Source organism: Triplophysa dalaica, chromosome 23 (assembly GCF_015846415.1).
Source record: "Triplophysa dalaica isolate WHDGS20190420 chromosome 23, ASM1584641v1, whole genome shotgun sequence".
NCBI lineage: Eukaryota > Metazoa > Chordata > Actinopteri > Cypriniformes > Nemacheilidae > Triplophysa > Triplophysa dalaica.
In genome coordinates, this window is record NC_079564.1 from 1302192 (window position 1) to 1315011 (window position 12820).

A 12820-nucleotide genomic window follows, 5' to 3' on the forward strand; every position below is an offset into this window, starting at 1 on the left:
TGCATGTGTGAATAAACCCAGGGGAGGATATTTTTAATGCACAGCACATTCTTTTAATACAAAATTAACAAGATCTCTTGATTCATTAAACTAACCAAAGCAATTAAAGTACACAACTAACACCTTGGAAAAATATACAACACGTTAACACAATGTTCACAATGTCTCTGTTAATTAGTGCAGGTTGGTTATACTTTATATAATGTTTTGCAGATAAGTATTTTGTTGTGCCTTTCTCATAAAAAAATAAAGTGCATTTCACAGTTAAAACTACGCATACGTGAACACAAGATTCCTAAATCGATGCACTGCCACTCAGTTCAAGATACCATTTCAGATATGGAGAACACGTTTGGATCTTACAACTCTTAGACACAAAACCAGAGGTGTGACCCACTTGATTTCCCCAAATAAACTATAAACTATCATTTTCAAGCCCTTTTACATTGGCATCCCACTCTCCAGAGTCATTATTCAGTTATCGTGAAGCTTTTACATTTAGCGCAAACTGGATACCGTTCTGTTTCAATCAAAGTTACAATTGACAAAAGTCCACGTGGAAAATCCATCCGAGACATCACTGATGTCAAACAGGCCTGATAACATCCTTTTATGTAGTTATTTTCAAAACGAATGGAGAGATTATGTTTCGGACAGGTAATCTCCTGATCGTTTCAGAATAAACGGCTGCGCATAGAGCACTAAACCTCTCGCCCGCTGTAGACAAGCATGCCCAGGCGATAGGAGTCAGTGTGCAGAGGACATTTCAAAAGACTGGAATGTGACCCACGGTTAACATGCCTTATTTACAAGATCAAGACGGTAGGATGCTATAGAGAATAGAAACGTCTTCATCGGTACATTCAGAAGAGGCTGAACGGCGCATTAGAATATAAAACAAACTAAGTAATTCAGAAAGAACCAAGATTGAGGGGAAAATAGACTTTTAGTTAGCAAAAAAAGGATTCCTCATAGGTCACGGAGTTGCTCGGATCTGGCTCAAAGAAGCCTGACGTGGTTCAAATGCGGCAGGCCAATGTTGTTGTAAGCATCACTTTTAAAGGCACAGCACATCCCAAAAATGACATTGTTTACACCCGTGGTTCATTTTCTTTCTTTCATGAACTCTAAAAGAAGATTATATGCAAAGAGCATCATAAATGACGATGACAGAAAGGTGAATAAATGATGACACAATTCTTGATTTTAGGTGAACTATCCCTTTAAGCCCTAGAAGTCGCACACCCGCTCGACGTGTCCTGTTTCAATACATTTTCCAAATGTTACTCAAGCAAAAAGGTCACGAGGGTGTGTCCGACCCATAGGCATGATGTAAAGAGGGGACCTCTTTCAAAACCATTGGTAGCCACTCTAGTCCATGCAGGTCTATTGAGAATATACCTTATTACCCCCTTGTTTTGCCATCAGAGCGAAAGCTCAATAACATACATACATATATACATACATACATACATACATACATACATGCATTCACACGTTCACACATACATGAAGGTTGTACGAGCGCAGTCCCGTCTCAGTCATATTCGTATAATATGAACACGTACTTTACACGTTATAAACAGTGTTGGGTATGCTACTCTGAAAAAGTAATGAAATACTAGTTACAAATAACATTTGTAATAGTATAATTAAATGACTGTACAAATGACTCTCTACAAAAAGTATTTAATCACTTATTACTGATGACGTTCTATATCCAACCTTGATTAGAATTGATTCAAGGATAAACATGAATCGGCTCTTTTAATTCATTCAAATAATTAATAAATAACTTCATAAATTATACTTATTAACTGACCAACGTATACAAATGTGAGAAGGAGACATTAAAGCATACATTTTAAAGTTAGATTTATAATTTTGATTTCATTTCCACTATTGAATATATTAAACAGTATTTAGTTCAATCACATCAGAAGTAACTGTGCAAAATGAGAGTAATCCATTACTTAATTTTTTATAATGAAAAGTAATTAAATAACAGTAATTAATTACTTAGTAACTAGTTACACCCAACACTGGTTATAAACATCTCTAAGTTTCAAAAAAAATTATGCATACCGCAGCGTAGGTCACATCAAGTGTACAGAAAGACTTAATCCATTGATATTGTAAATGACCACAGGCAGAGAACAGTCACCTTCTGGGACATGAGGCAGTGAGATTATGGACAGGGTTTTGAACATCTGGTCGTTTTTTCTAATCCTGAATTCACTCGGGTTATATAGCAAAACAGTTATTTTCTGTTCGTGTAGATGTTTTTCGGCAAGCTGAGGTGTTTTGCTTGGGCAAGGCTGTTATTGCTGCCAGAGTATTGCTGAAATTTGATGAAACACTTGGTCCGTAGTTATTGCTTGCTGATGGAATCTGCCACAGCACTGAAATGGATATTGGCCGGTTGGCATTTGGAGGGCACACGCTCAAAAGCAGGGGTGAACGTTAGCTCTTAATAGAAGGGTGACTACAGCTTCAGCTGTGAATCGAGCAAAGATGTGAAAAACGTAACAACATACATTCATCACGATCAGGTCACACAGCGGTTCTGCTCATTAAAGTCTTGTGGAAAAGAACTGAGGAGATTCACCAACAAACAATCACATTTATGAAAACTCTAAGCAGGGCTGATGCTGTCGTGTGAGTGGCAGTTCTTACAGAAGCATGCTTGAGTCCTTTTCAACCCAGAATGAAAGAAAAAAATATGAAATCATATTTTGCATTAAGTAACTGAAATAGATTTTGCTTCTTTCTTATACATTATTTTTACAACAATTACGTATCATGTATGACCTTCTTTGTTCTGCCGAACACACAAAAATGAAGATATTTTGTAGAATGTTGGTGACCGACATTCACTTCTATTGTATGGACACAAAATCAACGCAAATCCTTGCATACTGCCAACATTCTTCCAAACATCTTCTTCTGTGTTCTGCAGAAGGAAGTCATACAGGTTCGAAACGACAAGAGTGTGAGTAAATGATGACAGAATTCCTTATAACTTTAATGAACTATTCTTTTTTTGTTTTCTTACTATTTTTTTAATTTTGCAAGTGGTTTAGTTGATTTAACTAAGAAAGCTGAAATAGCTTTACTTATTTGAATGAATAAATGTAATGTAAAGACAGTATAAATGTGTAAAAAATATGAAAGTTGAGTGCAATTAACTCAAGGCCAAAACAAAAATAGTGTGCATATTTTTTCTTTTCATTTTGGGGTGGATCAGCCACTGGCGTGTTTTTGGTCATTTTTGTAAGATTTTCTCCACTTTAAAAACAACTCCTACTGCTTTGTCAGATGTTTTGCCTACTCATCGGTCTTCACAAACACAACACTTGCATTTTCAAATAAAATGCTATTAATAACCATTGTGTGCTAGCCATCCTCCATCCGAATGTCGTTATTATCAACCAAACATAATAAAAAGAGCAAAGCTCTATTCAGAGCAGGTGGACATTATGTAAATCAAAAGCAAATCAATAGAAAATACATTCGCGTCCATCTTTCATGTCGGCGCATATAAACAAGCTTCTTATCATCGTCCGCTTAATGCATGTTTTGTACTCAACAGTTCTTTGAAGAGGATATCAAAAGGGAGGGTTGTTTAAATGAACATACACACACTTTCTCCCGCTTCCCTGTCGTTTTCATCTCGCAATTATGGAAGAGAAATGATTTCCAGTTACACTTTCATAACAAACAAAGGCATCGATGGGTTTGCTTTATAGAGTGGATCTCATTCTGAGATTGTAGTTAGCTCTTCGTGGTCTTCGGCTTTGGAGGACATTTTACATTCGGGCACGCTTGCGTTCGAAATTGAAGTGAGGTGACGGAGGAGTGAGGGCGCCTCTCTCTCTCCAGGTTTGTTTCTTCTGAGGCGCGCGCATCACCGAGCGCCTTGTCTATTTTTAGCACTCAGTGGTTATTTAACGTTCAGCACACGTTCTTGAATGCAGCAACAGCAGGACGAGATGAATGAGCTTCGGGATCCAGTCAGTAGGACCGTCTGGTGCTGCCCCTCATCCTCCTCGCTCACCGTCCGTGCAACAAGGGCTGCCACTGTGGCCACGCTAAACAACCACAAGAAATGCATTTATATATATAAATAACTACAACATATTTACAGCTGCCTGCCACACAGCATCCATTCACGTTTTTTCCCGGACAGGGTGTGGCAGCCGGTCGGATCAGGCGAAAGGTTGTGTGGCAGTGGTGGTCACCAAACAATTAGGGGAAGACAGTACCGGGTGTCTTTTTCTCCCAGGGCCTGGATTTGGGAATCTCTGTAGCCTATAGGCTGAGACAGAGCGTGACTAGGCCTGTGCTATTCCCTAGGCTTCCAGCTTTAGTATCTGTGCCCAGAGACATCTCCTGCATCAGACATCGCTTGGGGTCCGTGCCCGGTGGGCCACGCTGGCCGGGATACAACCACAGCACACCAGCCAGAGTGCTTTTTGGATCTCTTGATTGCGGAAGGCGTAAATAACAGGGTTGATGACTGAGTTATAGGTGGCGGGCACCAGAGTGGCATAGGTGTACAAGGGCGGGTACGTGTAATCAGCTACGAGCGAGTACACGGTAAATGGCATCCAGCAGGCGGCAAACGTGCCCAGAATGATCGCCAGGGTAGAGACGCCTTTCCGCGTAGTGACGTAATGGGGACTCGCGGCCAAAAAGTGATGCTGCAGGGCAATTTGATGTGCATGTCGCATGACGATTTTGCAGATCTGCACATAAAGCTGAAGCATGAGGCCAAACAGCAGAAGGAACGAAACTGACAGGACAGCGACGTTGTTTTTCGTCAACGGCCACACCACACTGCAGTTGGCCTCCTGCCCCAGGCAGTTTACACCGGTTACAGGCAGCAAGCCCAGGCACAACGACACCCCCCAGAGCAGCACAAGCATTGTGTATGTGAAGGCAGCGGTCCGTTCAGAGTTGTAGGTGAGGGCATAGTACAGCGACAGGTAACGGTCGATGGTTATTGCTAGTAAGCTGAAGACAGACGCAGAGAAGGAGGCCACCACCAGACCTACAGTCAAGAGCTGTGCCGAGTCGGAGCGCAGCAGGTAAGCAAATGTAAAGTGCAGGACTAAGCCCAGGCCGGCAAGTAGGTCAGCGAGAGCCAGGCTGCCAATCAGCAAAAACATGGGGGCGCGCAAAGCCGGGTTCTGCCAGATGACAAGAACAACCAGGGCGTTCTCGCAGGCTATCAGGGTACCAGAAGAACACAGCACGATGTCCCATGGGTTAACGAAAAGCTCAGCAGGTGGCCTCGCTGGCAGAACGACTGCAGGTGGGTACGTTCCGCCGGTGAAGTTCTCTGCGCTTCCTGCACCACTATTGCCCCAGGTGGGTTCTTGGTCCAGCCAGCTGGGTGAAACTGGCAGGTCCTCGCTCATTCTGCCTCCTGTCTAAAATAAAGTACACAGAAAAACACAAATAAGACATAAATAGGATAAATAGCCTAAATAGGAACTAACAATGACCAATATAGATTTTAATATCAGCACTTCATAATCATTTTTAATGTAGACCAGATGTAAAAACTGGTCCAGAAGAACTTCCGTTTTTTATGTGGTCTGTACAGTTGTCTGTGTTAATTAATTGTGCATTAATATTTTACAACTTTTGTTTTTAAATGTATTAGTAAATGCAGAAACTATCACTAAATAATATTAATAAATGTAGCCTGTTGTTCAGTTAGTTCATGTTAGCTGACGCATTAACTAAATGTTAACAAAAAGAAATTCATTATAAAGTGTATTCTATATGAAGAATTGGAAAAACAGATAACTCTTGTGTTTTAATTAAACATTGATTTTTATTGTGCATTTGTCATCCATACTGCAGTCTGCTGTTTTGATTAGGTTATAATAACTTAAAAAATACAGCAAACAAACAAAATAAAACATGTTTTTTTTTGGCAAATAAACTCTTCTTATTTACATGATACATGATATTTTCAACAAATAATTAAACAGCCATTCTCCAAATGAAATTGTTTTTATAGAGGCTAGTTGTCAGGATACTGTTATACAAAAGGTTCTTTGTAGTGCAAAAATGTTCAACAAAATCAAAGGATGTTGTAACTGAATGAAAGTATAACCGTAATGATTAATAACCATTATAACAACCTCACAAGGGAAACAATCTTTAATAATGGTCACAGGCAAGAAAAGCCATTTAAAAACCAAAGCTTAGTTATATCAATCCATTGTTTCCAACATATTACTACTATTGCCCTTTTGTTCTGAACTAATAATCAAATTAAGAAAATTAGAGATAAATCAAGCTTCCCTGCCATTAAATGGTATAATAAAATATACCTCATTATTGAAACGCTATCACTGTGAACGGTCGAAAGGGAAGAGGACCCTGATATTAAATAAAGGCGGGTACCTCTTCGCCAAAAGAAGCTCCTGCATCCATCAGCAACCTTTCACTTGTCCGATATATCTCATCATGTACACCGCAACCATCTGGATGATAGCACTGGTCCAGCACTTGCCATTATAACAATGCTGCCATAACGATTCTATATAATCATCAGTAAGCGTTACAATATTCCCAGAATCGTTTTCCAATAGAAAGCTACAAGTCCACATTCACATCTCATTTGGAGTCTTCCCTACCTTGTCTCTTGGAGGAGAGGAGCTTTTTTAGATGTTTTTACGCTCTTCTTGTTTCTCCATCATGATCTTTGGCATCGCTGTCCGCAGGTGCGGCGCCGCGCGAATGAATGGAGGATGCGATGATGCCCGCCCGGAGAATCGGTGCTTTTTTGCGGTGTGTTACAGCCAGCAGCGTTAGCGGCTCTTCGCCTTCTGCACGAGCACCGACTGCGGCTGTGCGAAGAGCTGGGAGGACGGGAGGGGTGAGGTTTGAGTCCCAGGTCGGCCCGGATCACCAGGAGAAGGTCCCGTCACCTATTTGTCACCTGTTTATCTGTTCAAGGGCGGACACTAATGATGGTCTACCATGTGTCGTTGCATAATTGCATAATAATACTCCCACATGAATTGTGCACAAGAGAAATATTCCATTGCTGCTCAATTTTATTGTTTTAATAACGCCTCCTTTTAAAGTCTATTTAAATAGTGAGATTGTATCTTGAATCTTGAAGATGCAGTCTGTCTGTGCAACATGAGACCTATTTATCTGACACCAGACAGCATCTTTCTGGAAAGATGCACATCGCGTGCGATGCTCCCCTGCGAGAGCTATTCACGGCGCGTGCTATTAACAGCATGCACAATTGCACATCTCATCTGTGTCACTCACTTCCCCCACTATTTTCTCTCTCGAAACCCTCCTTAGTCTTCACCACATCACTAGATTGAGGTTTAACCCATTTTACAGTGATTCCACTTTTATCAATAAATGAAACCACACGATATATTTTCCAGCTTGTTGTGGGTCTCAAACGACTCTTCACGTTAAACAGACCACACGATAGTCATTGAGTTCAGTATTGCTTTTTGGATTGAGGGATGCTGACAAACATCCCTCAATCCAAAAATCCACTCCAAACAGAGTGAGTTTATATAATGTTTTTTTTTTTAAGAGTAAGAAGATTCTCCCAAATCGTATAAGTATTAGTGTGCCAATGGATGGACTGAATTATTTCAACACACACCACTGAACCCACACAATCTAGTTGAGCTGTGAGTGAAGAAACATGAGTGATGCTGTGCGAATCTCCATCTTGCAGTAATGTGCGCCGGCCACTGAGGGGCGACAGTGAGTCAAGACTGAGTCATAACACCGACGGCTCATTCTAAGAAATGAGCGTCCAATCAAACCGCAGCAGGCGGTCACGTTCATATTTACATGCTCGCATGCATACATCTTTTCTTGGTGTATACACTTTTATTTCTTTTTCTTTAAAACAGAAAATGATAATTTCACAACAGGCCGTCTCAAGCAAACCCTCACATTACCCTGCCAACATCTACAAAACTGTATCAAAAGTGCACCATAGTGTTATACATCTTTTCTGGTTCTATCCTCTTTTTTGGCTATATCAGTAATATTATTATAATTCTCATAATATTTATACAAATATCACTCTGTACAAGGTAGAAATACATAACCCACAGTGCCCCACACCTGGAGCGTGTAGACCCTCCCCTCATTATAATAAACACACCACTTTTCCTCATGCACAAGTCTTCAGCCTCCTCGCAGCCACGGGAATCACAAAGTCGCAGCGAGAAAGTTGATGCAAATCCCGTCATATCATACAGTCTTACATAAAACACATTCTCTCTACGGTAAAGGACTTAACACGAGTGATTAAACGCTCCCACAACGTAAATACAACTGACGAACGACGTTCAAAAGGCCTTCCGACTGCATCATGCCCAACGGAACTGCTGCATCGAGACTGGCGAGGGAGGGCTTGGACGGGTGGGGTGGGGTGTGTGAGGCGCCGTCGCAGTAAAGAACCTGCACGGTTGGGATGAAGCAGGGTTCTGCAAACAGGCACGCCTGTTGGACAGGTGTCCGTTGTGGGCGCCCCTCTGATCTCTTTCAGTCTCTGGACTGGTAAAACAGGATATACCCGGATTCCGAGTTCTTGGAAATTTCCGAGGTTAATCCATAGAACTCTTCAATCGCCTGAGCATCGATTTTCTACGGAGACAAACATTTGGGCAAATGATGATGATAAGACCATTTAATGCGATTCAGGATGTAAAATGCTGATTTTGCATTTCAACGAGTCTATTATTATTAATGTTTGGCAGCTTACCTCTACGATGTCATCATCAAACAGCAGCCAGAAGTCATGACTCTTTACAATGGCGATGTAGTGTCCCCGATTTGGACCGCTGTAAGAAAACCAAACATTAATTAGTTTCCTGAAAGCAAAAGAGTGCTTCTCATTCAAATTTCTGTGAAAGTTTCACCGTTCACTAAACTTTTTATTGTGAAAATTGTTTAAATGAAAAGCATTTGAAAGGCTATTTTAACATAGGCTTTTAAGCACTGAATCACATTTAAAATCTGTGCGGACTAACCTGCCACAATGCACCACCACAGCAACCAGGTCATAAAGCCTCTCGGGATTGGTGGCATCTCCGGAGGTGTTAAAGAGGCGGAGCTCCAGAGGGAAGACCACACGGTAGCTAAGCTTAGTGTAGCGTTGAAGTTGCTCCATGTATTTGAATCTCTTCAAGTGCAAGGCGAGGATCATGGGAAGTTTTTTAACCCGCATTCTAAAGACACACACAAATTCATTCACGTATGGACGATATAAAGTACATTCACGGATAAAAAAACAACTTTGAGATTTCCAATGCTAACCGTTTGTGCGCCTCCTGTTTACTTCGGCATTCTTCACAGTAATATTTATACTCACTGCACAAGGTCTCTGTATTACTGAAACCTCTGTAAAGAAACAGTAAAAGAATTCTCATTTCATTAAAATGGACACAAATATTTTTTCAGAAGATTTGTGTGCGTGTTTTCACAGACCTGAGACAGTGTGTGATTGAAGTATTCTGCTCAACATCCACTGACAGATCCAAGAAATCCTCATCTTTACTACTTATCTAAAAGAATTCATAAACCCATATTAAATATGATCACAATATAATGAAAGAGTTTTTCGGTTATAGACTACATCACAAGATGTAAACACTGACATTATTTTAATCTTATATATAACGTGTGTTAAGTCTTTAAAATATTTTTTACACATTTTGATTCGGTTATAAATGTTCTGCTGGTTTATTTTGTTTTGTTAGTGTTAAAAAACTGAAACATGAAGTTCTTTTAGACAAGCATTGGACCTGATTTGTTTACGTCTTCTGAAGTGGTCTATACTGTATGCATTATGTTTAAATGATATGTTACTCTGCACTATTACCGTTTCACAAGTGAGGCATCGTGTCTCGTTAGTCAACGTGCCCTGGAAGATCTCATGAACCCAGGTGGAGGAGGGTGGCGTGCTGTTATTGTTCTGTGAATCAAGTGTGCCATTGGCCAGCTTCCCATTTTGTTTATCTTGCTTCCGCTCTTCTTGTAGCAGATCTGCTATAGTGTTCAGCAGGTAGTTTAGGAACTCGTGTGCATCTTGTTGCATGTAATTATCAAACAGTTCTGTGGAAGGGCAGGGAGACAAAATGTTATCAGTCTGTAATAAAAGCACGATCTGTCGGGCCACACAACAAATGAACAAATTTTGTGCCAATAAAAAAACACATAGTTGGCTGTGTTTTATATTAAAATTAAAGTGCTTATTCTAAATTCGGTACCATTAATATTAAATAATAACTTAGACGTGTAGGTATATAAGGCATATTAACCAGGTTTAGATGGTTCACCCAAAATAAAACAAATCTATCATCATTTACTCACACTCTTGTAAATGCTGACATCATATTCAGTTTAAGGTGAACAATCCCTTTAGATGCCCTGCAATTTTTTTACAACCCTTCTACTTTTTGCCAAATCCTTCCTGTTCATCTTCCTTACCGTTTTCTTTCCGTAGTCTTGTGATGAACTTTTTAGGAGGGATAACCCCTACTTTCCTTTTCTGGTTAGCTATACTGTGGAACAGATCAGCCAAGCAGGTGAGCAGGTTCTCTTTGCGTCGTGGCTGGCTTCTGTATGCAAGGATCTTCTCCCGGAACGGCCGGCAGAAGTACAGAGCCTGGAGCACAGAATTACAGTAGCAGGTGTTTCCAAACTGTGGAGAAAAACGCAAACGACACACACACAATGATAAACGCACTGGCTGGAGGAGACGATTGCTAAGAATGCAGGAAACATCTTTGCTTACATTGACCAATCCAAAGTAATGCTCGTTGACAGGAAACTGCTCGGAGCCGATCTCTTTCTCCAAAGCGGAGGCATTGGCGCCCTGAAAGGGAACAGGTGTATAGTTGTTACAGATGCATACTACTAGATAAAAAAACGAATAAAACATCATGTTATGCGTAAATATGATGACAGATATTTTACAGGGCTTAAACTGTGTAAACGCAGAATGGCAAAAGAGCAAAATGGCTGAAGAGCAACATAAATGCCGACATAAAAGTAAAACAGTTGAACAAACACACAAACTAAAACACTAAAAAATGAATAATATTGGGCCGTGCATAAATGCACAAAATCATTTGTCCCGATAGCAGTAATCCTTTAAAATCAAATGACACTTTAAGATTTTTTAATGATTTTATTAATTATGTGTTTGCAGAAATTATTACGTCAATGTATTGTTATGTGTAATGTTTATGTGAAAGTATTCAACCCTGCCACCAGAATCAAAGACAATTTTCCGCTCTGTGACAAACAGAATGGACAATAAAGTGAATCCAATTCTATTCAAAGTTTTAAGGTGAACACTCTATTCTATGGCTTATAACGTTAAATAAGAGAAAATACGTCAGCTAACATGACTTGACTCTTTGTTACTCTGAATTGGTGTCTTAAGATTGCAGTATTACCCAAAAAACATAATGCATGTAAATTCTCGCCTCATGAAAACGTATGAGAAGTTTCTAGAACCTGAAACTACATTAGCACGGTAAGCATTACAATTGTAGTCTTCATAACTTTTTATGCGCAATAGAAAATAATTCACTTCACAAATCAATCGAACACAAGTGATATCCGGACACAAACAGGATACGGAGATCTAGAGAGGTGATGGGACGCTGTGCAATCACGATATGACCGCAACAGCCACAGCGCGAAAGCACAGGTACATAAAGCGCATTCGACCAAATCATGACGCTTAGATGTGTCTTGGGTAAAACGGCTCGTCCAAAACACAACAGTATTGTCGGTTAACGTGAAATAATAACCGGAGATGAATTGCTTGTCACTGATTCTCGTTTGATACGCATATCTCGCGATCATAACCTGCGTTGAATGACACTTCAGCTCAGCAGTTAGCACATTTCTGCTTTGCTGCCTTCAGCAAAATCCTGTAAGGATGGAGGAATTTGAGAGCTAACCTTGTAATATAGGACGAAATATTCCCATCGCAGCAAATACGACTCGTATCGTAAATATTTAGGCCCAATGCAAAATTTATAGCAGCCACACACGGATAAAGACAGCTCGCAACTGCAGCAGAGGAAAACTGGCAACCCAAGTCCAATTCACAGTCACCATTCACACAACTAAAGCTGGACGATACCGATTACAGTATCATGTAAGCGCGGGCGTCCAATAAAGCTCGATTCAAGGGATATTTACTCACCATGGTACAAAAAGAGGCAAATTTGGAAACTGTCATTAGGATTTCCATTCGCCCAGCGCCATCTTCCACCCAATCACCGCGCGGAGGGGAAGAGGAGTCCCCGTGAGGACAGACTGCGTCCCTGCCAGAGGGCATTCCGCGGGGTCTTAACGCCCTTCCAACCAGGAACCTGATGCAAACAAGAAGTAATGTTATTTAACATCGCAATAACAAGACGTATATCGTTCGTTTTTTATTTGTTTGGGTTTTATTATTTTGACATGTTATGGAAATTCTCATAATATTTAGTTGGTTCTTATGTGTATCCGTGTATGTGTTTGGATGCGTATATATGTTGTGCCTGAAAAGCTCAGCAATATCGATATTTATTGCCATCTTAATTGTTTAATATTTATTTGACATTTTCTTTGGTTTTCTAGTACTAGACTATTACTTCTAGACTGTAAACACATTTCACAAGAGAGTTTGATTTCTAGACAAATTAATTTATGTCAGAACATTATGTTTATAAGTTAGTTCAGTTTTAAAAGTTAGTTTTATTTATTTATTCCATAGTTTTTTTTTAAATGAAAACTATGGAGT

The 12820-nt window shown here is 40.1% G+C and overlaps 2 protein-coding genes across 2 annotated transcripts; both read right to left on the reverse strand.

Moving 5' to 3' along the window:
- Window positions 1-45: 45 nt before the first annotated feature.
- On the reverse strand, window positions 46-7245 carry gpr12 (G protein-coupled receptor 12). The gene is made up of 2 exons (XM_056738243.1): window positions 6657-7245; window positions 46-5435 (listed from the first exon to the last, which is right to left on the reverse strand). The coding sequence occupies exon 2, from the start codon at window positions 5421-5423 to the stop codon at window positions 4398-4400; it is 1026 nt and encodes a 341-aa protein (XP_056594221.1). The 5' UTR covers window positions 5424-5435; window positions 6657-7245; the 3' UTR covers window positions 46-4397.
- Window positions 7246-7837: 592 nt separating this feature from the next.
- On the reverse strand, window positions 7838-12397 carry usp12a (ubiquitin specific peptidase 12a). The gene is made up of 9 exons (XM_056738242.1): window positions 12239-12397; window positions 10811-10891; window positions 10504-10717; window positions 9896-10128; window positions 9502-9578; window positions 9331-9414; window positions 9045-9242; window positions 8777-8855; window positions 7838-8658 (listed from the first exon to the last, which is right to left on the reverse strand). The coding sequence occupies exons 1-9, from the start codon at window positions 12371-12373 to the stop codon at window positions 8557-8559; spliced, it is 1203 nt and encodes a 400-aa protein (XP_056594220.1). The 5' UTR covers window positions 12374-12397; the 3' UTR covers window positions 7838-8556.
- Between the last annotated feature and the right edge of the window lie 423 nt (window positions 12398-12820).

Coding starts and splice junctions, on each gene's coding strand:
- usp12a (XM_056738242.1), bottom strand. CDS start 12,373: ATGCCCTCTGGCAGGGACGCAGTCTGTCCTCACGGGGACTCCTCTTCC. Junction 10,892..12,238: donor TTGCCTCTTTTTGTACCATG/GTGAGTAAATAT, acceptor GTTCCCTTTCAG/GGCGCCAATGCCTCCGCTTT. Junction 8,659..8,776: donor TTGATGATGACATCGTAGAG/GTAAGCTGCCAA, acceptor TTGTCTCCGTAG/AAAATCGATGCTCAGGCGAT.
- gpr12 (XM_056738243.1), bottom strand. CDS start 5,423: ATGAGCGAGGACCTGCCAGTTTCACCCAGCTGGCTGGACCAAGAACCC.